Genomic DNA, 24,292 nt, shown 5'->3' with positions numbered 1-24,292 from the left:
AAAGGTATATTTGTTCAGTTTATTTCACAAAAAAGTTTGTACAATTCTTCATTAACAGAAAAAAAATGCTGAAGGTTTAAGAACATGAATGAAAAAAAGCAAAACTGACAGGTTCATTCACAAAGAGAACTTTGGTTACTTAGCTTGTAGATCATTTTGAATCCCTGTTGAATTCAAGTGTTAAAAATAGATGGAGTTTTATTTGTTTTTAACTGGTTTCACTCGTAATCTTCTTAATTTGCACAGGGTTTTTTTTGGAAAGAATTAAACCATTTTTTAAAATAAATCTGAATGCAGGACCATACTAATCTGGCCATCCTGGTTTCAGAAACAACTGGGAAAAACTAGAAACAATTATTATGTTATTGGTGAATTGGCCTTAAATATTAAAATAATGAACTGTACATGTGTATGCGTAGATATAGCTATCCCTATCTTAAATACATTCCAAGGTGCAAATATTCCCCACTTGTAAGAAACCAGCCAGGAAAACAGAGATAAAGACTTAACTGGGTCAACCTATTGTCAAAAACTATTTCCTCTGTAGATATACAGGTGATTTAATAATCTGTATACAGAGCCATGACCATACTGAAAACCCTCACTATGGCCCCATTCTGATATCCTTGCTCCAGAAAATAGAACAAAGCCGTTCTTGTACAAGTATAGTATTTATATCTTTTTGACAAATTATTGATGGCACTAGTTGGATACAATGAAAACATAGTGTTGCATAGCTGCTCCAATGTACTACCGCATATTCTTCATACTGTAACTTAAATTAGCCTGTGCGTCCACTATAAAGCAGTTCTTTGCAGTCCAAATACATTCAGAGTCTCACATGCACACTTACTTTATAAGAAGGGCCACTTTAAAATTTAGGATAGTAGAATTGGTTGTACAGTGTTATTCACGTACGGAATAGAAAAACAAATTTCTTTCTGATACAAATCAAGTAATTACAAAGTGTTTTTTGAACACACAGTGCTTTAATTACCCCATAGCTAATGTGTGTAGCAGCAATAACTGTGGGTCAGTTTGTTATGCAGAACACTTTGCACTCTCAATGTGGTTAGAAGCAATACCTCTGCAATTAATGTATAGTTACAACATACTTTGGAAAGAAGGGGAACACTCTATTAATTGCCAGCAGAGTTTAGAGATTTTGTAAAATGCACAGAAGCTGAATGCTGCATCATTTCCTCCTTCACATGAAATTAATGCTGATCATTTTCTGTTGGCACAGTCTGCTCCTCATTTGGGCTATATTTATTCTTAAGGGATCTTCCAATATATCCCCAGTATTCTTTTCGTATAACGTCTTTTTCCTTAGCGAGGATTTCACATAACTACGAAAAAGAAAATAATAAGTTACTTATGTTTATATTCCCTTCAGTATGCACAGTGTTTGATGGATGGATGGATGGATGGAAGGAAGGAAGGAAGGAAGGAAGGAAGGAAGGCAGGAAGGCTTTATTGAGATCTTACAATAAAGCAGGAGATGCTACTATAAATTATACAGTAATTAAAATTTATATACTATAGATTATACAGTAAATTAAATAAGCAGGAGTAAAAGACAAAGACAGTGAATTGGGTAACAGTATTCACTCTGAATTCTCCAATATTAAATACTTAACAGTTTTATTCTAGGCTTCTTTCAGTTTAGTCCCTGAAACTTCTTATAATGCTTATAATAATAAATTAAACCATTTTAATTGATTTGTGAACAAAATAAAACATCTACAATGAAAAAGAAGACACAATGTTCTTTGAAATATAATTGGATCACTGTAGCATAACACCAATATTATGCTAGAAGATGGCAATTTTTAACTACATAACTAAAGTGAAAAGAGTTATTATAAATACTCATCATCTTATTTGGTAGTGCCACTATCAAAATCTGCATGCTATTTTATAATAGCATATCCAAATCAGCGACAGCTGCAATGAATATTCCCCCTCTGCATTCTACGTTTTAGTCTATGTTTACTTCCCTTCCATTTTCTTGTTCTCCATGTATTTAGCTTACGAACACGTAAGTCAGGAATATGTTTTTTCAAAATGTTGATAGCACTGTTCAAATAAGTTTTGGGATTGAAAATATAATGATTTATCAAAGCTTTTAGAACACAGTATTTTCTTCAGATAATCTGGTAAATTAGCTTGATTTTTAAATAAATTGTAAGATCAGGCCTCTTAACATTAAATGAAATGCAGCTTTCTAACACAGCATCCAGTTGAAAGGCAATCTTTCTAATCCTACCACCTATGTGTTGACAGGTTGAAGCAAATGGCAATTATTTCTGATACCAGAAATTACTTTTAAAATGGAACTAAGTTGAAGTGAAATAATATATGGGAAAAGAAGCATTTATTCTCTGATATTTCTATGGCCAAATGATTATTTTATTATACTTGACATAAAATACCATGGTAATTGGCATGCATGAAATCAACAACAGTAAGAATATAACACACTACATGAATGAGCATGTCATTTTCTTCATCCTTTTGAAAATACAGTTCTGAATAAATTATAGTTTGCGACTTAGCTTTCATTTTTTTAAAAAAGCATTTAAAAAGTCAACCGTATGTGCACTCAATGCACCAGTATTGATAATTTGAAGTCAGCTCTGAATATTTCTGTTTCTTTAATACCACCACTAGGCACACAGACATAATGCACTCACAAACACACACAAGGAGCCTGCTATGATTTTGAGACACACACCCCGCCGAGATGTTGACTTCAATGGTCTTATCTCTCTATCCAGAAACAGCACTGACCATGCTTGATGGAGATTATGAAAACTTCCTGTAACTTCTCATTGTATGATTCAGTGGGCAAGGAACTTTGGATACAGTAATGCTTGAACAATGAGAGAATATGTGGATGAAAGGTCTAAAATGTAAATTATAATTTAAAAGAAAATTTTTATAAGATGATTATCGGTGTTTAACACCAAACAAGTTGTCAAGACCGTATAAAGGTATTTCAAATGAATGTTGGAAATGCAAATGTAAAGAAGGGACTTTTTATCATTTATGGTGGGCATGTGATAAAGGACAGAAATATTGGAATAGGATTCATATTCTAATGCAGAAGATTCTTAAAGTGAATATAAAGATAAAACCAGAAATTCTTCTTTGGGGTTTAATGGAAAAAGGCCTGGAAAAAAATGTGGGACTTTGATGGTTACATATGTTGACGGCAGCAAGATGGTTTTATGCACAAAAATGGAAGGACACTTTGATTCCCACAATAGATGAATGGCTGCAAAAGTTGATGGAGTTAGCAGAGATGGCTAAATTGATTGCTTTGATTAAAAAGAAAAACACCATTACTTTTGTTTCTACTTGGAAACCACTTTTGGAATTTGTGCTTGAGGTGGAAAATAACAAAACTTTGATTTTGGTCTGCCAATTATATAGGCTTGTTGTTACAGAAATGGTTAGTTTATATTGTTATTATATAAAAGTAAAAAGTGGAGGTTTGATGTTATTATCTTATTCTACATGTAACACCTCTGCTCCGCGAGCTGCATTGGCTTCCAGTTGCCCTCCGGGTGAGATTCAAGGTGCTGGTGATGACCTATAAAGCCCTATATGGCTTGGGTCCAGGATATTTGAGGGAACACCTGCTGCCGGCATCAAGCTCCCTTCGTCCTGTGCGCTCCCACAGGGAGGGTCTTCTCAGGGTGCCACCGGTCAAAGAATGCCGGCGGATGACACCCAGGGGGAGGGCCTTCTCTGTGGGGGCGCCTGCCCTCTGGAACCAGCTGCCTGCGGAGCTTAGGACTGCCCCCGACCTTCGATCATTCCGCCGAGACCTGAAGACCTGGCTCTTCGAGCTTTCCGGCTCAGGCTGAGTTTTAATTGGGTTTTAACTGGGGTTTTACATGTTGCAGGGACTTATTTATTTTTATTTTTATTTTTATTTTAATCCCATTTATATCCCGCCCTTCTCCGAAGACTCAGGGCGGCTTACAATTTAAGCACAAACCAATGTGCTTAGCAGTAGCCTTCATTCTATGTATATGCCTGCTTATTAGGGCTTTCACACACACCCCAGCGGCATTATTACAAAGTCAGCTTAATTGCCCCCAACAATCTGGGTCCTCATTTTACCTACCTCGGAAGGATGGAAGGCTGAGTCAACCTTGAGCCTGGTGGGATGCGAACCTGCACTAATTGCAGGCAGCTGGTGTTACTTAAGGAGGCATTAGCCCACTGCTAATCTTTAATTTTTGTATTAATGTTTTATATACCTTGTAAACCGCCCTGAGTCCTTCGGGAAAGGGCGGTATATAAATTCAATAAAAATTCAAAAATTCAAATTCAAATTCTACTGCACCAAAAAGTGTCGGAAGTCAACGGTTTTACTTTCTTTTTTCTCTTTGCCCTACACTTTCCCCATTTTCCTCCCTTATTTTCTCATTATTTTCTTTTGTATTTTATATTCGGATAAATTAATAAAATTTTCAATTGTAAATTTTTTTTTTACTATAACTTCTGTTAAAGACTCCAGGCTGGGGATAGCTACTATAAAGAACTTTAAGCTTTAAAGAACTAACCTCTAATGCTTTGTTGAGAGCGTCTTCCTTGTTTTCACACTGGTTTTCTAACATGTCTTCATATATGTCCACCAAGAAGGCAATTAGATAAGGGGAATTATGACTTGGCTGCAATTCCAGTAGCTGTTCTAGCAGGTCTGGATATTTTGAAAGGCCACGATCTTGCAAAATCCTGAAACGAAAAAGTTTCATGAACCTCATATTAAAATTTCAATCACCTTGCCATTTTTTAAAAATGTAAACATTCTAGAAGCATAGAGATCCTAGCTCCAGTCTCGTGTTCTGCTTGCTCATCTTAATAGCAGCAGAAGGAAGAACACAAGGATGGAATCGAGCAAGGAGGTAATGCTTGGGTTTTAATTAATTAAATGCTTAATTAAAATTCAGCAGCTGTGCTTTCCCCTCATACTTCATTCAACTCTTAAAACATAAACCCTACCTTTCCTCATGGACAGAACGTCTGCCCACTTGCTGCAATTTCTGAGGGATGCATTAAGTGATGAAATGTGATCTTTTAATGGAAGGACCATGAAATCCAGGGCCTAAAATTAGCCAGCTATATTACTGCAGTATTTTAAGCATTAAAAGAAGTTATACTACTCTAGTTTGGCTATGGAAAGGATACAACCTACCCAGTATATAAAAGAAAATAATTTTTTAAAAACCATGCTCTGTGCTGTTAGCTGATTGAACATTTATTTTTATTTATCATGCAATTTACATCCCACCTTTATTCTGTACTCAAGGTGATGTACATAATGCTTTCACCTATTTTCCCCATAACAACTTCCCTATGCATTGGGTCAAGCTCAGAGAGAATGACTGGCCAAAAGTAACTTCCCTGCCTAAAGGATGACTAGAATTCATGGTCTCCCACTTTCTAGGCAAGCATCTTAACCAGTACATTAAACTGCTACTATTTGCTTTGTAAGTTCCTTTTATTGGAACTGTTACCAGGACATTCTCTGAATAAATATACTGTACTTATAATTTAAGTGCTGGTACTTACCTTTAAAGCCCTACATGGCCTAGGCCCGGGATATTTGCAAGACCGTCTGCTGCTGGGAACGACTTCCCATCGCCCAGTGCGCTCACACAGAGAGGGCCTCCTCAGGGTGCCGTCGGCTAGACAATGTCGGCTGGCGACCCCCAGGGGGAGGGCCTTCTCTGTGGGAGCGCCAGCCCTGTGGAACCAACTCCCCCTTGAGCTCCGGATGGCCCCGGATCCCCGGTCCTTTCGCCGCGGCCTTAAAACATTCCTTTTTCATCAGGCTGACCTGGACTGACGACAGGGTTTTTTAAAATGTTTTTTAATTTTTAATTGTTTAGTTTAACTTATTTATTGGGGCTGTTTATTTAATTTCTTTTAACTTTTGTATTGTTGTTTTTATTGTTGTTAGCCGCCCTGAGTCCTTCGGGAGATAGGGCGGCATATAAGTCCCAAAAATAAATAAATAAATAAATAAATAAATAAATAAATTTTTCCTATGGAAAACCCTTTTCATGCAGAACAGGGTATGTATGTATGGTTCCAGAAAATCCCAGGGAAGGAAACCCTATTTATTACAAAAAATACTAAAATGACATTTTTGAACAGTTTCTTTCTGGATCTGCCAGTCTTCAGAGAGTGCACGAAATTTGCATCTCCTCTCACCATCAAAATGCATTTAGTTAATTTAAAAAGTTTTACAATACATTTTGACTTTAATCCCCCCCTCCCCCACCCCCACCCAACCCTCCCTATCCCTCTCCCCCATTCCCTCCTCCCCCCCCCCGACTTCCCAGAGCTAAATACAGGGTATAAAATCAAAAAACAAACATAAGCACCCCTATGTTATCAGCAATAAACTATTAATTCTATCTCCCTCTAGCTCATGTAAAATGAATACAAACAATATTAATATTACAAATAAAGTAAAAAAGAAAAAGAGGAAAACAGAAAAAAAGCTTTACTCAGAATAGATTTTCTTAATCCCAGTCCTTATTCATATTTTGTTTAGTGAAACAAAATAGTGACTTCTACTGCATCGGTTTGGCCACATACTTTCAGGCTTTTTTTTCCCGATCAAAAAAGTAAAAACAAACACCCCACTTTAACAACAATAACAAAGCAATAATATTCTTATGTGAATCCTGAGCAGGTACCTGATTCTACCCTTCTTTATGTGCATTAAATTTGTAAGATACAGCGACATTAAACATGTAAGTAAAACTATCTCACCCTCTCAGGTAGTTCCAGGCACTTTCATTATGAGGTACCAGCTTGATCATTTCTAGGGTGTACCTGAAAAGGAAAAACAAACCAGATAAGGAAACTATGGAATAACTGTGTATATGTCAAGGTAGCATATATCCTGAATGGCATGCGCACACACACATATCAAGCTATTATTGAGTGAAACACTGATTTTGTTTATGGATATTAGACGTAAAACATTCTAAGTTTACAACAGCAATCCAGAGAATTTTGTGCATGCTTCAGGGAGTCTGTCATCTTGCAGTTACCTTAAAACAATTCTCCAATTTATGGAGATTGACAGCTTTAGCCAACAGTAGGCACAATTCCATCCCTATATTGTCATTGGTTGGACATAGTTTAATATTTTTTGAAACAATCTCCTAGGATAATTTTAATCCAGACAGTACTCAGCATGGATTACTGTATTAAAACACAAAAGAAAAAAGGGGGTTATTTTATATTCACCTAGTTCCTTATTATGGAAATGTTTTAAGGTTTATTCCACTAATGCAATAATCCATGGGGCTGTTCTGTTTCATACTTTGGACATTTTTTTTGTTTCAGAGTTACCGTATTTTTCGGACCATAAGACGCACTTTTCCCCCCCAAAAGTGGGGGGGGGGAAACGAGGGTGCGTCTTATGGTCCGAAGGTGATCCGTATGGCCAGCCCCAACCTCTGCAAGTGGAGCACGAATCGGCACGTGCTGAGAAACGCCGATCTCACGCTCCTGCACTCTCCCTCGCTTGGTTTCAGCATCCCTTGCTACAAGAGAAAGCAGGCTGAAACGGAGTGAGGAGATTGCCAGGAATGCGAATCGGCTGATCTCGCGCTGCTGCAATCTGCCTCGTTTCAGCCTGCTTTCTCTTGTAGCAAGGGAAGCTGAAACTGAGCGAGGGAGTTTGCAGGAGCGCGAGATCGGCCGATTCGCATTTCTGGCAATCTCCCTTGCTCCGTTTCAGCTTGCTTTCTGCAAGAGAAAGCAGGGCCGCAGGGCCGCCTCCGCGGGTACTGCTCTAATGCAGAGAGGGAAGGACAAAGAGGGAGGGAGGGAGAGAGGGAGGGAAGGAAGGAAGGAAGGAAGGAAGGAAGGAAGGGACAATGGGAGAGGGAGGGAGAGAGAAAGAGAGAGAGAGAAAGGGAGAGAGAGAAGGAGAAAGAAATAGGGAGGGAGAGAAAGAGGGAGAGAGAGGAGAAAGAAAGGGAGAGAAATAGAGGGAGAAAAAGGGAGAGGAAAAGAGAGGGAGAGAAAGAAAGGGAGAGAGAGAAGGAGAAAGAAAGAGGGAAGGAAATAGAGGGAGAGAGAGAAGGGAGAAAGAGAGGAAAAGAGAAAAATAGGGAGAGAGAGAGGGAGAGAGAGAGGAGAAAGAAAGGGAGGGAAATAGAGGGAGAGAGAGAAAGGGAGAGATAGAGGGAAAGAGAAAAATAGGGAGAGAAAGGGAGATGGAGAGAAAGGGAGAGAGAGGAGAGAGAAAGAAAGGGAGGGGGAGAGAGGGAGAGAAAGAGAAGGAGAGAGAGAAATTAAATTAGTAACATGATTGTTAAGTGAATCTGGTTTCCCCACTAAGTTTGCTTCTCAGAAGGTTGCAAAAGGCGATCACATGACCCTGGAACAATGTAACCATCATAAATATGAATCGATTGCCAAGCATCCGAATGTAAATCACGTGACCCTGGGGATGCTGCAACAGTCATAAGTGTGAAAAATGGTCATAAGTCACTTTTTTCAGTGCCGTCGTAACTTTGAACAGTCACTAAGTGAATCATTGTAAGTCAAGGACTACCTGTACTTTATCATTTTTTTTTCTTTTTTGGTGGGGGGTCAAGTTTTTGACACCTTGCTGGGCGATTGGTGGTACTCGGACATTGCCTTGTCCTAAAAGTGGTACAATGAATGAAAAGGTTGAAAAGCCCTGTTTTAGTATACCGGTACTATTTGGTTCAGAATTTTTTTTTCTTGTTTGCCTGCTCTAAAAACTGGGTGTGTCTTATGGTCAGGTGCGTCTTATGGTCCGAAAAATACGGTACTCCTAATGATAGATACATTTATAAATCAAAGCATTTCCTATATAGTTAAAGGAGAGATAAACCATACATCAAGTAGATTTATATCACAAGGTACATAATGCCCAAAGTATTTCCAATTTTTTAAACAAAAACAACTCTTTTTTTACAATATGAAGTTTATGTTACAAATTCCAGGTTCGCTGTCATATCATGCTATATTCTCATATCATGCTATATTTCTTTCCAATTCCATGAGCTTATTTGGGCTCTTTTAGGAATACCGTATATACTTGAGTATAAGCCGACTCGAGTATAAGCCGAGACCCCTAATTTTACCCCCAAAAACTGGGAAAAGTTCTTGACTCAAGTATAAGCCGAGGCTGGGATCCGCCGAGTGGCTTTCAGCACTGGAGAAAATGCAAAATCGCTCGAGACCAAACTCGAAGGAATCAGCTGCCGGTGGGAGCGAGGCGATCCGTGCGGTCCCGTGACAGCCAGTCGGGCAAGCAACGCGAAGAGCGGCAGGGCTTTATTTTTGCACCGTGGAGCTCCCCCTCCCCCTCCTCCCAAACTCCCCCTCTCTCCCCCTTCCCCCCACTTCCCAGAGCTGAATACAGGGTATTAACCGGCGGCGGAGGCTTGCAGAACGGCGGATCGAGCCTCTGTCGCCGGCGGCTGGATCCGCGCTCCGCAAGCCTCTGCCGCCGGCGGAGGCTGGATCCGTGCTCCACAAGCCTCTGCCGCCGGCTGGATCCGCGCCCTGCCGCCGGCAGAGGCTTGCGGAGCGCGGATCCAGTGGGGGGGAAAAGCCCTTTAGCAGGATTTGCCTGCATGCCGGCGGAGGGTGGATCCGCGCTCCGCAAGCCTCTGCCGCCGGCTGGATCCACGCCCTGCCGCCGGCAGAGGCTTGCGGAGCGCAGATCCAGTGGGGGGGAAAAGCCCTTTAGCAGGATTTGCCTGCATGCCAGCGGAGGGTGGATCCGCGCTCCGCAAGCCTCTGCCGCCGGCTGGATCCGCGCCCTGCCGCCGGCAGAGGCTTGCGGAGCGCGGATCCAGTGGGGGGGAAAAGCCCTTTAGCAGGATTTGCCTGCATGCCGGCGGAGGGTGGATCCGCGCTCCGCAAGCCTCTGCCGCCGGCTGGATCCGCGCCCTGCCGCCGGCAGAGGCTTGCGGAGCGCGGATCCACCCTCCGCCGGCGGCAGAGGCTTGCGGAGCGCGGATCCAGTGGGGGGGAAAAGCCCTTTAGCAGGATTTGCCTGCATGCCGGCGGAGGGTGGATCCGCGCTCCGCAAGCCTCTGCCGCCGGCTGGATCTGCGCCCTGCCGCCGGCAGAGGCTTGCGGAGCGCGGATCCACCCTCCGCCGGCGGCAGAGGCTTGCGGAGCGCGGATCCAGTGGGGGGGGAAAAGCCCTTTAGCAGGATTTGCCTGCATGTCTCAAGTGCTACCTAATGTGCTTTCAGCCTCAGTCGGCCACTCCACATTGTAATCACGAAGGTAGCTCTCTAACGGGAAGGGAAGGGAAGGGAAGGGAAGGGAAGGGAAGGGAAGGGAAGGAAAGAAAAGGAAAGGTAAGGAAAGGAAAGGAAAGGAAAGGAAAGGAAAGGCCACCATCTCTCCTCTGCCGCTCGCTCTCGCCGCTCCAGCCCTGGCAAGCCAAAGAGACGAAAGGCCCCGAGCGATAGGAAGGGGATCTCTGCCCTAGAGCGGGAGGGGAGGGGGGAGGGAAAGGGGGGGAGGAAAGGCCCGATCGCTTTGTGTTGAGCTGGTTCAGCTCAGCCGGACTAGGCGGGGCTGCGGCTCCCAGCTGATGCCGCTGCCGCCATCCAAGTCCGGCCGGCAAGAACTTTTTTTCTCCCCGCCCCGCAGTGACGAGTAAAGCGCGACTTACTTCCTCCTCCATGCCCACGTCGCCTTCTCGCCCAACAATCCCAAGTAAGGGGCGGCCTCAGAAAGGGGCTCTAACTTTCCCCTACCGCTCGAACTTATCTTGGAGAGGAAGGCAAAATCGGGAGAGGGAAGAAGAGCGAGGACTGGAGCAGCGCTTGCCCGGCTTCTCTCCCCTGCAGGGAGCGGCGGGGTCGGTTCCGCCTCCACCATGTTCTCTCTCGAGAGCCTTGTCCCACCCGCAAAACGCCAGCGCCGCCGCCGCCGCCCCCTTCCTAGCCAGCCCTCAGCCGCTTCACAAGCACCCGTTGCCGGCCTAGTTCTATCAGACCCGCGCGGCGCCGCACGTACTCCGTTTACACGGCCCCCGTACTTCCCCCACACGTCCCTTCTCCCGCCTCCTTCCCATAACGGCCTCTACCTACCGGACGGCGCCTCAGCTCCCCGTGTCCGCCGCCGCCACCCTGACCAAACCCTCTCTGCCTGCGCGCGCCCTCCCTCCCTCCCTCCCTCCCTCCCTCCTTCCTCTCTGTCTCTAGCTGGGCGAGGCTTCCAGCCGTCGCCGTGACGCTGCACGCCCAGCTTCTCTCTGATTTCCCTGGCCCAGTCCAGTGATGCTTGAGAGGAAAAAAAAAGCGAGCGGGCGGGCGAGGGGGGGAGGGAAAGGCGAGAATGACCGCTTTGTGTTACCTGCCATGAAACCAGTCCTTGCAGGCGTCGCATTCTATCATGAAGCGGGTTACATCGTAGGGCAGCCAGGCAGCGGAAAGAAGCAGGCAGGCAGGGCGCGGAGGTCCGGAGACCTGCCGACGTTTGGGGAGGTTTGGGGAGGTGCGCGCGCACCTCCCCAAACCTCCCCAAACTTCGGCAAGTCTCCGGATGGCGGCGGCTTGGGAGAGGTGCGCGCGATCCCGGAAGCACCGAAGCCTCGGCCGCGCGCAAGTCCTCGGTAAGTTCTTTTTTTTTTGTTCACTGGAGCATAAGCCGAAGTGGATTTTTTCAGCCCAAAAAGTGGGCTGAAAAATTCGGCTTATACTCAAGTATATACGGTACTTTCCAGAAGGATAGGGATTTTCTTAAAATATATTTTGTAGTTCTAGAGTTCTGGATTACCTCTCTTCTTGGGATATGGTTATAGCAAGATGTAAAACTGAAGTGGCCATAATCCCAAATTAGAGTACACCGTGCTTAAGGTAGCGAAATGATTCTAAAAGTCCACTGGGGACATGTATACAAAATTCTCCATACAATATACTACATGTACACCCTTGTATTCATGGTATAAGATAAAACCAACTAAAACATTACATACTGAATTTCTCTTTCTAGAACAGCAGGATCATTGTAACCAGATGTGTTTGAAATCACAAAGTATCTTTGGTTCCAGGCGGAGTTATTTCTGACATCTTCTTTCAAAAGTTGCTCAACATACTGCAATTCATCATCCCACAGCTTAAATTCCTAAACATATAAAATTGAAGGAAACACTAAGAGACTGTATTAGGAAAATTATCTCATTTTCATTAGTTCCTGATACAATTATAGATTTAAGAGTTAGTGAACATGCATTCTCACATAGCAATTACAGAAATAAAAATATGACCATCTTGATACCAGATGTGAGACGTCAAACCATATAAACCATACACTACATGTTAGGTATTTATTATATACCTTGTATACCATTTATAGGGAAAAGTATCATGGAGGTGCACTAACAACTTGATCTGTCTGAAGCATATTAATGCGATTATAAAAACACAAAAAATCAGTTCCTCAATCTTCCGTTATAAATGACATAATGGGATTCACACAGCATCCATAGATATCACTTCACTTTCTCAGCAGATAAATGAACGACTGCCATTTGTTTCTTTTGGGGGAAAAAATAAAACAAAACAAAAACTTCAACTTTTCCTTTCACACATTTCCTGCTCAGGATCACAATGCGCAATTGTTAATAAGAGCCACAGAAAAATACCTGAATGACCCATTGTCTATGTTGCCAAGCATGGTAATTCTTGGCATCCTGGTTAAGAATGCTTGCAATAAATTCAAGTTCTTGCGATGGGTCCTTCAACCACTCTACCAAAACTCGCCGGTGGTGCCTAAAATTCAAGAATGTTAAAGAATAGTTGTTAGTGTGTGTTTTCTAATTGCAGTCAGGTTGCTTGGCAACCTGTTTGTACTTACAGCCATTTGCCAAGCACGCCAATCATGTGATCACCATTTGCAGTCTTCTCTGCTAGCTTCCCCAGAAACTCAACGGCAAAGCCAGCAGGGAATGTTGCAAGCTGCTACTGCCTGCCAAGAAGACACCTCTGGGAACTGGCTGAAAGAACTCCCTGCCAAGCTCCATGCAAGCAGACGCAAAGGATTTCAGTTCCATGCAAGCAGGCACAAAGCTGAAATCCTATGGCAGGGAGCTCTTTCAGCCAGCTCCTAGAGATGTAAAAGGTAAAGTTCCCCCGCACATGCGTGCTAGTCGTTTCCGACTCTAGGGGCTGGTGCTCATCTCCGTTTCAACGCCGAAGAGCCAGCGCTTGTCTGAGGACGTCTCCGTGGTCATGTACTATAGGATTTGTATATTAGTGCAGGGATTTTTTTTCTCCCAAGACCCCTTCCCACTTTTAAAAGTTTTTGTTTGTATGAATTGTATGTTGTTCTGATTCTCATGGTTGCTTGATGGGATTTTAATACTGTCTTATTTTTTAACGGGACGCGGTGGCTCAGTGGATTAGGACGCTGAGCTTGTCGATCAGAAGGTTGGCAGTTTGGCGGGTCGAATCCCGAGTGCCGCGTAGCAGAGTGAGCGCCTGTTACTCGTCCCAGCTTCTGGCAACCTAGCAGTTCGAAAGCATGCAAAAATGCAAGTAGAAAAATAGGGACCACTACAGTGGGAAGGTAACAGCATTCCGTGCGCCTTTGGCGGCTAGTCATGACGGCCACATGACCACGGAGACGTCCTCGAACAAACACTGGCTCTTCGGCTTTGAAACGGAGATGAGCACCGGCCCCTAGAGTCAGAAACGGCTAGCACGCATGTGCGGGGGAACCTTTACCTTTACCTATTTTTTAACATAAGCTGGAAAACCAATTTGATTTTACAGTCTCTTAGGAGGATCCTGGGAGCCTAGGACCACACTTTAAGAAATGCTGTATTTGTGGGTTAGATAAACCCAGTTTATTTCAATAGTTTATGACCAAGTGTTCTGTGCCAACCGAGAAAATGATTTTATTCACTAACCAGGTTAACTGAATTGTGTGAATAAAAGGATTGTTAGCTCAGCAGAGATTGAGTTCTAATAACATTTGGCAAAGTGACTTGAATGCATCCACTAAAAATATGTTTTAATTGACACTAGATGTAAGAAACTTTCCCTTCTAATGATAGCTTTACAATAGCTTGTTCACTTGCCCAAACTATCATTTGATGCCTCAGAAATGCCTGCAAATATATGCTATACCCAGTTAAATTGCCTCTTGAGTTGATAATTACATGGCTAATAAAACCTGTTGCACAAGAAGTGTGGCAATGGTGCGTAAGAGAGAACACCCAAGCATATGAAAACACAAAGACAAGTTATCCAACAAAGCACAGCAGTAGAATCACTGAGCTGTTGCTGTTGTGGATCCCCTGCTGTATTTTTCTGCTTGGCAGATGCAGCCCCTGCATCTTAGATGAGTCTGCTTTGTTTTGCTCCAGCAGTAACTGTAATTATTTGCATCACATTGTTCGAGCACAACATACAAAGCATAGCCAACATAATATCATCTTGCCATTGTTTATTTTTTCTCTTTCAAAAACCAAGACCACCACGTGGGAATCGATATCATCGTACCAATAAAATCTGCAGCTTAAAGAACTCTTTCTATAACCATGCTGAAATTCTGCTTAACAGTCTCTGTGCAACAAATCTGCACTATCTATTCAGAGGGGAAAACCACAAGGAATCAAACATTTCCATACGTAGGAAATAACTTTTGTTATCAAAGAAGCTACACTTACCAGACTTGGTAATTCTTTGGCTGATCTTCAATGATAGTGGTGATGTAACTGAGTTCCTTATTTAAGTCTTTCTCCAAAGACTGAAGAAGTACCCTACGGAAATGCCTACAAGGGGGGAAATATTTATTTATTTATTTGTTTGTTTTTATATACCGCCCTTCTCCCGAGGGACTCAGGGCGGTGTACAGAGCAAGCTAAGTATACAGTAAAACAATAGTAAAAACAAATGAAACCCCAAAATCTATCAGGCCAGGCCGGCTTGCTGGAACAGGTAGGTTTTTAAGTCACGCCGGAAGGTGCGAAGGTCGGGGGCCATCCGGATTTCGGCAGGCAAGCAGTTCCAGAGGGTTGGCGCACCCACTGAGAATGCTCTCCCCCTGGGGGCCACCAGCCGGCATTCTCTGACCGGTGGCACCCTGAGGAGGCCTTCTCTGTGGGAGCGCACAGGACAGAGGGGTGTTGACGCTGGCAGTAGGTGCTCCCGTAGGTAATCCAGACCCATGCCTTGTAGGGCTTTGTATGTCATCACTAGCACCTTGAATTTCACTCGGAAGGCAACTGGAAGCCAGTGCAGCTCACGGAAGAGAGGTGTGATATGGGAGTATCGGGAAGCCCCCAAAAGTGTTCGTGCAGCTGCACTCTGCACCAGCTGAAGCTTCCGAGTGGCTCTCAAGGGCAGCCCCATGTAGAGAGCGTTGCAGTAGTCAAGGCGAGAGGTCACAAGTGTATGGGTGACTGTACGTAGGGCATCCAGGTCCAGGTAGGGTCGTAGTTGGCGCACCAGGCGAACCCGAGTGAAGGCCCCCCTGGTCACAGCTCCTATGTGATCTTCCAAGGATAGCTGTGAATCTAGGAGGACACCCAGGTTGCGGGCCCTATCAACAGGGGGTAATAACTCACCCCCGATGTTAAGGGATGGAATACTCTGAGTATCCTGGCATGCCGGTATGTACAGCCATTCAGTCTTGTCCGGGTTGAGTTGAAGCCTGTTCCTCCCCATCCATTCCCGAACCGCTTCCAGGCAACGGGACATCACATCGAGGGCATCACTGATGCAGTTTGGAGTCGAGATGAAAAGCTGGGTGTCATCAGCATACTGATGGTATCCTACTCCAAAACCACGAATGATCTCACCTAGCGGTTTCATGTAGATGTTGAACAGGAGAGGCGAGAGGACCGACCCCTGAGGAACTCCACAAACGAGAGGCCTCGGAGTCGACCTCTGTCCCCCTGCCAACACCGACTGCGAGCGTCCCAGGAGAAAGGAGGAGAACCACCGAAGAACCGTGCCTCCCACTCCCAATCCCCTGAGGCGCCGCAGCAAGATACCATGGTCGATGGTATCGAAAGGCGCCGAGAGGTCTAATAAGACTAGGACAGAGGAATGGCCTCTGTCCCGGGCCCTCCAGAGATCATTTATCAGAGCGACCAATGCCGTCTCCGTGCTGTAGCCCGGCCTGAAACCCGATTGGCACGGGTCTAGATAATCCGCTTCATCCAGGACCTGAGGAAGCTGATGCGCCACCACACTCTCAACAACCTTCGCAAGGAAGCGAAGGTTGGAGACCGGACGAAAGTTATTCAATGTAGCTGGGTCCAAGGTGGGCTTCTTGAAGAGAGGTCTCACCACCGCTTCCTTCAAGGAAGCGGGGAAATGACCCTCACTCAGAGAAGCAGAGATGACCGCCTGGAACCAGCCTCATGTCCCCTCCCGAGCTGCATAAGCCAGCCAGGAAGGGCACGGGTCCAATAAGCATGTGGAGGAGCTCAACCTTCTCATAATCCTGTCCACTTCCTTTGGAGTCACAGGATCGAACTCCTCCCAGATGACGTCGACAAGACTGCCCGTGTCCTGTTCCTCAGACTCTGCCCAGTTGGAGTCCAGGCCGGTTCGGATCCGAGCGATTTTATCCAACAGATATTGACCAAATTCCTCGGCTCGACCCTGTAAGGGTTCCTCCCTCACCTCTTGGTTCAGAAGGGAGTGGGTCACTCTAAACAGGGCAGCCGGGCGATTATCTGCGGACGCGATGAGGGCGGAAAAGTAATTGGCTCTCGCCGCCCTTATCGCTGCGAGATAAGACCTGGTGTGGATTCTTAGTCGCAACCGGTCGGATTCGGATCGACTGGATCTCCAACGGCTCTCTAGGCCCCGTCTCCGACGCTTCATCTCCCGGAGCTCCGCAGTGAACCATGGGGCTCGCTGGGATCTGTGCCGGGTCAAGGGCCGCAAGGGTACAACTCGGTCAAGTGCCTCCGTGGCTGCCCTTTCCCAGGCCTCCACTAAGGCATCCGCCGAGCTGTGAGCAGGGAGTGCAGGTGGGTTCCCAAGCGCTGCCTGGAACCTATCAGGGTCCATTAGGCGCCTGGGGCGGTACCATCTGGTTGGCTCCGCACACCCATGGCAGGGGGTGGCAAAGCGGAAGTCCAGCCGTAGGAGGTGATGATCGGTCCATGACAGGGGCATAACGGTTGGAGAGCCCCCACCAAGATCATCACGCCACCGTCCAGATAAGAAAACCAAGTCAGGGGTGTGGCCTCCCTCATGAGTCGGTCCTGAAATTACTTGCGACAGGTCCATGGCCGTCATGGAAGCCATGAACTCCCGAGCTAGTTCAGACGATCCTCCTAGGGACGGTAGGTTGAAGTCGCCCAAAACTATGAGTTTGGGGAATTCAACCACCAACCCCGAGAGGACATCGAGTAGCTTAGGCAGGGCTGCCGCTGCGCGATTAGGTGGAAGGTACGTCAGCAGCACGCCCAACTGCGCCCCGGGACCGTATCTCAGAAAGAGAGACTCACACCCGACTATCTGAGGAACAGTGGTCTCCCGCGGGCTTAGGGTCTCCCTGATAATTACTGCCACTCCTCCGCCCCTGCCATGAGGCCGAGGCTGGTGCAGCACCTGGAAACCAGGTGGGCAAAGGTCAACCAGAGGAACACCACCCTCTGGGCCCAGCCAGGTCTCCGTGATGCAAACCAGGTCCGCGTGCTCACCCTCAACTAGATCTCGAACAAGGGGAGCCTTATTAGCGACGGACCTGGCATTTAGGTAGACCAGCCTGAGCTCAGGAGGCTGCACATCTTGCTATTGTGAGGATAATTAAGCTTTTTGTGTGTTATGACTTAGCTTTTTGAACTGTCTAAAGTTCTAGATGGTTTGTAACTTTGTAATAAGTCCGTATCATTTTGTTCAGTTTCCAAACTTATCATAAAACTGTTCACTTATAAACCACCTACAAACCACTGTGTATTTACCCATGTAGTATAGCTGTAGTATTATTATCTTTATCTTCTTTACTCCCTACTCTTATTGGTATTATTATGATGATTATTCTGTTGCTTTGCATGTACACTGAGAACCTCTGCACAAGAGACAAATTCCTTGTGTGTCTAATCACACTTGGCCAAATAAACCATTCATTCATTCAAACCTAGAGTCACTTGGGTAGATGGCACACAATATCCCGTGTTTCCCCCAAAATAAGACTGGGTCTTTCTTTCTTTTTTTTGCCTCCAAAAGAGGCACCGGGTCTTATTTTCAGGGGTGGTGGTGGTGTCTTTTTTACTCACTTCCTGCACCGACAGCCCTGCCCAGCCGGTCCACTTCTTCTGCAGCCAAAAGAGCATTGTGGCCTGCATTTCGCAGTCAGACTTTTCTGGAAGGCTTCTGCAGCCGAGTACTGAGCTATGGATTCAATCCATAGCTCGGTTCTTGGCTGCAGTGGCCTTTCCAGAAATGTAGGCCTGACTGAGAAATGCAGGCCTGGCTGCAGAAGACACCTCAGAAAATGTGGGCCAGCAAGGTAAGTGGGTACAAGGCGCATGGGGCAGATCGAACCCCTCACCTCCACCCTAGCTTGATTTTTAAGTGCAGGCCTCACCCCAAAACTAGGCCTTACTTTCAGAGAAACAGGGTAGTTGTAACAAACAAATAAATAAAAGGTTTGCAAATGTCACTCCAAAGGGCAGCTTGCAACTAATCTGAATGGCCTCAGTATTTTAAAATTGTCTTGTTTTGGAATTTTGGAACAGAACAAAAAATTAAATTCTCAGGATTACTACATACCATACTGTGTAGTTTGCAGCATTAAGTTCAATGGCATCCCCTGTTAACTTGAAAGCTCTCTCACTCCGTTCATCATGTTGCAGAACAGCCCGGAAGTAATCATATACATCTTTAACTAGGCAGAAAAAAAATAGTTTATCAAATCTGTTTTTGGCTTTCCTTCGCTACATTTACTCTTATTTTTTCAGATATAATACTGTTTTTTCTTCAGGCCCCATATTTAGCCCAAATTACTGGTGCCCTTAATTTTATAGCTCTCTGTATCTTTTCCCTACATCCTTCTCTATTAATATTTCCTGCTAGACTCCTGGCTCTCACCTTCATTTTCTTGTACCTTCAAAATCCACCATCTCCAGATCATCTCCTCTTGTCCTCTTATTGCTTATCACTTGTATCCCAGAAGACTGACAAATCTTCTGAATCTTTTACTTGAACTCCTTCAATGGCTACTTTCATTTTTAACTTCAGCTGAACACATGCAGCTGGATTTGCCAACATCTATCATATACTATTTTTTTTCTTTTTATCTTGTCTTCCATCCCACTATTCTTCCAAAGACATGAAACAGTCCTTGCCCCACATCTTTATTTCAAATCACCATGAGTCCATTCAGAGCAAGGTAGGGTAATAATCTAAAAACAAGTGGAATTGAAACCAGAAGAGCAAATACAGATATCCCCTTTCTTATGTTAAGATTCTGTTCTCTGAAAACCTCATATAAAGCAAAATTACACAAAGTGAGACACTGGAAAAAAGAAGTGGTGAGGTATGGTGTCAATTTTTGTACTATAAATATACTGACAAATGTGCTCATATCTCCTATTCTTAAGCATTGCCTTATTCAAACATGTTTTTATCCTTGTTTCTTATTTATGTAAAATGAAAACATTTTCTCCGTCTTTTCTACAGATGTAGTTCTAATGTGTGTGGTTATCATGGCAGACAAATAGTGGAATGCATTACAGCACCATGAACTTCATCTGCATTCTTTCTTACATTGCACACAGATTAAAAGTTTATCCTAGGCCAGGGGTAGGCAACCTTGGCTCTTTTATGACTCGTGGATTTCAACTCCCAGAATTCCTGAGCCAGCATGAAGTCTACAAGTCATAAAAGAGCCAAGGTTGCCTACCCCTGGCCTAGGCCAAGGATCCTTTACCAACTTTGGTGCAATTTACTATGTCCAGATTTGTTTCTAGTGTTAAAAATGTCAATTTCCTATTCGGTAAGAAGGTTAGATGAGATATTGATGTCCATTTTGATTACCACAGTAATAGCAACTGCATATAGAAATAAGTGGAACACACAACTAGAACAACCACACAACACATTAGTAAATGCAAGAGTGAGGGCATCAAAGTTTTGATGGGAAAATGTTCAAGTGGTTTTGGCAGGAAAAAATCTTGGTATGTTTCCAGGTAATTGACACCAATTGCATAGTAACTTTCTTTTTTCCACATAAAGTGAATTCTAGGTCAAAAATTAACACTTATCTAATAGTAAATTTGCATAAAGCATGGGAATCCTGGAGTCTTCTGATGCTTTTGAGTATCACATAGTACATTTCATCAAATATAATTGTTTCCTGATACAATTATCTGCTTCTGTTGATTTCTCTGAACTTAATGTTTGACTGGTGGAAAAACAGCTTACCTTTCTGAATTGAGTTTTAAAGTATGACATTCAAACTTCTAGGATTATTTAATAAGTAGATACAATTTTTAATTAACTTTAACCTCATGTAATAGCTTATAACAAGCATAGTTCTAATCTTAGTTTATTTCATATCTTGATGATCTAATCATCTGTTTCATCTTTGGCTTCCAACGAAAAACACATGACACAATTCCAGATTCTTATGAACCATTATAAAATCCTACAACAATTTATTCCAAAGTCAACCTCAGAGTGTTCAGCTGAATTTACTCACACAGAAGCCTGCAAAAATTTGTGATTTTAATTTACACTGGTCAGTAATGGGTCAGCCAGTACAACTCAGTTAGAACTACAATGAAGTAACAATGCCAGTCTCCAAAAAGCAAAGACACACACTAAGCCAAATTAGGAACAGTAGTATAAAACTGTTATTGAACTACAATCCCTCCCCTCCACACACAAGCGGCCATGCTGAATGATGATGTTGAGAGTAAGCCTCGAGTGCGAGAGATTCTGGGCTAAACGAATACAAGTTAGAGTAAAACCAGCTGAGAAGATAAACTTAGATGGTCCATTTATTCAGGGACACCCACTTTTACAGCCGTTTTGCCATGACTATCCCCACCATTGAGATCTCTCAAACTTCTTCTAAACTTACATTTTTCACTATATATGATCTGAACAACAGGATGTGGCCCATCATCTTGAGGAACTGGCTCAATATCTGCCCATTCTTTCCTGTTCCTGTAAAAAAAAAAGATCAGTCAGCAGGTAACAAATAAGAACATTTAAAAGAAATATATAGTTCAAGGATATCTCCTAAATATCAAAGACTTGTTCATGTATGTTGTAGTACAGAACAGCTCCTTGCTGAGAATTGTACTTGCAACTAGGAAAGAAGAATTTGTACGTAAAACAAATTTGATATATTGTAAACATTCCTATATACTATGCTCTCTATTAAACATGTATGATTGCATCATCACAAGGAACCCTACCTGCAGAAACACAGGAAACACATCTTTTCCCCAACTAGGTACCTTACTGATATGTTGGATTAAACAAAGGAGAATTCTGGGACATGTAGCCTAATACATTTGGGCAATATCAAGTTGCAGGAGGCTGGATAACAATAAAAAAACCAACCATATAAACTTGACATAACAATATATCCAAGAAAATTGACAGTGTGTACAGATAGCACTGTGACTCATTTTTATTGTTTATCCCATTTGTATAGCCTCACATCTCATCTAAGTGATTCTGGGGACTCACAACAAGTAAAAACAATCCAGTAACTGTTAAAAGTTAAAAACCATTATAGGTAAAGGTAAAGGTTCCCCCGCACATGCGTGCTAGTCATTTCCGACTCTAGGGGCCGGTGCTCATCTCCGTTTCAAAGCCGAAGAGCCAGCGCTTGTCCGAGGACGTCTCCGTGGTCATGTGGCCGGCATGACTAGACGCCAAAGGCGCACGGAACGCTGTTACCTTCCCACCGTAGTGGTCCCTATTTTTCTACTTGCATTTTTACGTGCTTTCGAACTGCTAGGTTGGCAGAAGCTGGGACAAGTAACAGGCGTTCACTCTGTTACGCAGCCCTCGGGATTCGAGCCGCCGAACTGCCGACCTTCTGATCGACAAGCTCAGCGTCCTAACCCACTGAGCCACCGTGTCCCTATAAAACTGCTTAATAAGGAGAACTTAATAGAAGTATTCCTTGAAATGTAGCATAAAGATTGTAGTTCTGTACTATGAGTACTATAGGTGCTTAGGGAGAAATAATGATATTTACAGCTTTTCTCACCTCTGTACAATATGACGGTTTGCTAAAAACTAAGAATAGACTTCTAGGCAACTGTTAAAAGTATAAGAGCCCTGTCATCCTGAACATTGTTTCAAAAATAGAGGTGGGAGGTGCAGATCCTAAATTTTCCCCTAAAATTGCTTTCATTTGGAAATAGGTCCAGATTGTTTCCTTTTACATATAGCCCATCTGCTAAAATTTATATTATTGCCATAGACTTTTTCATTCTGTCCAAGCTGCCATTTCACATTCTACTATTTGTTTTTTATTTCTACCAAATTTATCTATGTACATTAATTGTTTCTGGCAAAAAAGAGAGCAAGTCACAAAAAGCATTCTCCACTGAGACCCAACATATTTAAAATGAAGAATTTCCAGACCAGGAAATTTATATTTGGGATGGGGATTTAAGCATTTAAACTTCACAAAACACTTTTGTTTCCTCTCTAAGAGCATCTACTGCGGTTTTTATTTCCAACATTTATTTCAATTCAAAACATTTCTCCATGCTGAACAAGCATACCTGGATATCCTAGATTTGGAATGAAATGAATGGCTGGAGAGGGGAACTTGCTTTTCCTAGGCGGACTTGACCCTTCCTTCATCTCCCCACTTTTCCGAAAGGGAGAGTATTCACTTGATTTAGATGGCTACTCACGCCACCCAATCCAAAGTGAAGTTCCTTGCAATGAAGTTATGCCTCAATTAAGGACACCGAGCAATGTAAGGAGCGCCCTAAAACGTCGAGCCGTCTCCAAATTACTAGCAAAGTTAAATCCTGCATTGATGATGGTCGGGTAATGAAACGAGCTCAAGAGAGTAGCAAGGACTCCACCGTTCAACCCTGAGCGACTCTCTTCCATTGAAAGTTAAATCAGCTTAACCGAGTTCCGGGGAAGCGGCTTCTACTCAGACGGCTCTGCCGAGGAGAGCCTTACCTGTACAGCACGTAGCCGGCGGAGTCCAAGGGTTCTCCGCACTCCAGCAGCTCTACGTCACCCGCGGCTTCGGTCTCCGTCCCCAACCGAAGGGTGCAAACCTCCGGGCTCTCCCTCTCTTCGTCGTCCGCCATCATGGTGCACGCCTCCGCCCACCCCGGAAGAAACCAAAGCTGGAGGAGCCTATAAGAAACAAATGACCGTCCCTCCTGCACCATAGAGTTGCAGCCGGCTGTACGGCGGATGTGGGTCTCCTTTATCCCAGGCGGACGCGCTTTTGCTCCAGCCGGTTCCTGTGTTGCAAGGCAAGGCGAGAGGCTGCGCGTCCGCTCTGCGCTTAGACATAGAGTCGAAGAGGGCTTCCCGGTGCCTCCCTTGAGAACAATTCTGAGGTTTTGCTGGCGTTTCTCCCTCGGACATGCTAATTTAATCCGCCAGGCGAGATCTTAGACGCAGAACGGCAAAAATCGCAGTGGTTTGTTTCTGCTAGCCCAGGGATAGGCAACCTTGGCTCTTTTAGGACTCGTGGACTTCAACTCCCAGAATTCCTGAGCCAGCATGGCTCAGTATGGAAACCTCTCCATTTCTCCTCAGCGTGGCTGGCTCAGGAATTCTGGGAGTTGAAGTCCACGAGTCCTAAAAGAGCCAAGGTTGCCTACCCCAGTGCTAGCCTCTCCGTAAAAGATTGGTTATATCTCGAGCCGTTGGTAAACGCAACTTGTTCGTAGATGAGCTCAGCGCCCAACTACTGCGGTGTCCTTCTACTTATTCTGATCGACTGCGCAGTTCACCTCTTCAGTAAATGTTGGTTCAGTCCCTAAGAAAAAATGTTGGGGGGGGGGAGCTGCACAAAATTATTCATTTTCATCACTGCCCTCCTTCCCCCCCCCCCCCGCAAGCCGTCAAAGCTGCTACCGATAACGCCATTGTATTTTTTTATGTATATGTCTGATTGTAAGAACACAACATTATAATCCTTATGTTTGGGAATAAAAACATTTTCCATTTGGAAGATGTGACATCCATTTGCCCCCTGTTTGTTCCCAAATTTTCTTCTGGGAAAGATGTTTCAGGCCTCCTTGGACTCCTCAAGATGCCTGAGATAA

The 24,292-nt window shown here is 44.2% G+C and overlaps 1 protein-coding gene across 1 annotated transcript; it reads right to left on the bottom strand.

Annotated features, from left to right (window-relative positions):
* FNTA (farnesyltransferase, CAAX box, subunit alpha) lies at positions 1 to 23,538 on the bottom strand. The gene is made up of 9 exons (XM_081315756.1): positions 23,187 to 23,538; positions 21,103 to 21,188; positions 18,789 to 18,903; positions 14,720 to 14,824; positions 12,692 to 12,818; positions 12,023 to 12,171; positions 6,802 to 6,864; positions 4,581 to 4,752; positions 1 to 1,349 (listed from the first exon to the last, which is right to left on the bottom strand). Exons 1-9 carry the CDS (start codon positions 23,402 to 23,404, stop codon positions 1,218 to 1,220), a joined length of 1,167 nt encoding a protein of 388 aa, XP_081171882.1. The 5' UTR covers positions 23,405 to 23,538; the 3' UTR covers positions 1 to 1,217.
* Between the last annotated feature and the right edge of the window lie 754 nt (positions 23,539 to 24,292).

The sequence above is a fragment of the Vipera berus genome, assembly GCF_964194415.1.
Source record: "Vipera berus genome assembly, chromosome: 2".
Taxonomy (NCBI): Eukaryota; Metazoa; Chordata; class Lepidosauria; order Squamata; family Viperidae; genus Vipera; species Vipera berus.
Note: the sequence above shows the minus strand (reverse complement) of the source record. Positions and strands in the feature narration are given on the sequence as shown.

Bases quoted from the DNA above. Each gene is read 5' to 3' on its own strand.
- FNTA (XM_081315756.1), bottom strand. From the start codon at position 23,404: ATGGTGCAGGAGGGACGGTCATTTGTTTCTTATAGGCTCCTCCAGCTT. The intron at 18,904-21,102 runs GTAAGTTTAGAA...TTTTCTGCCTAG, and splicing joins GATCATATATAGTGAAAAAT to TTAAAGATGTATATGATTAC. The intron at 4,753-6,801 runs GTGAGATAGTTT...TTTTCGTTTCAG, and splicing joins GCCTGGAACTACCTGAGAGG to GATTTTGCAAGATCGTGGCC.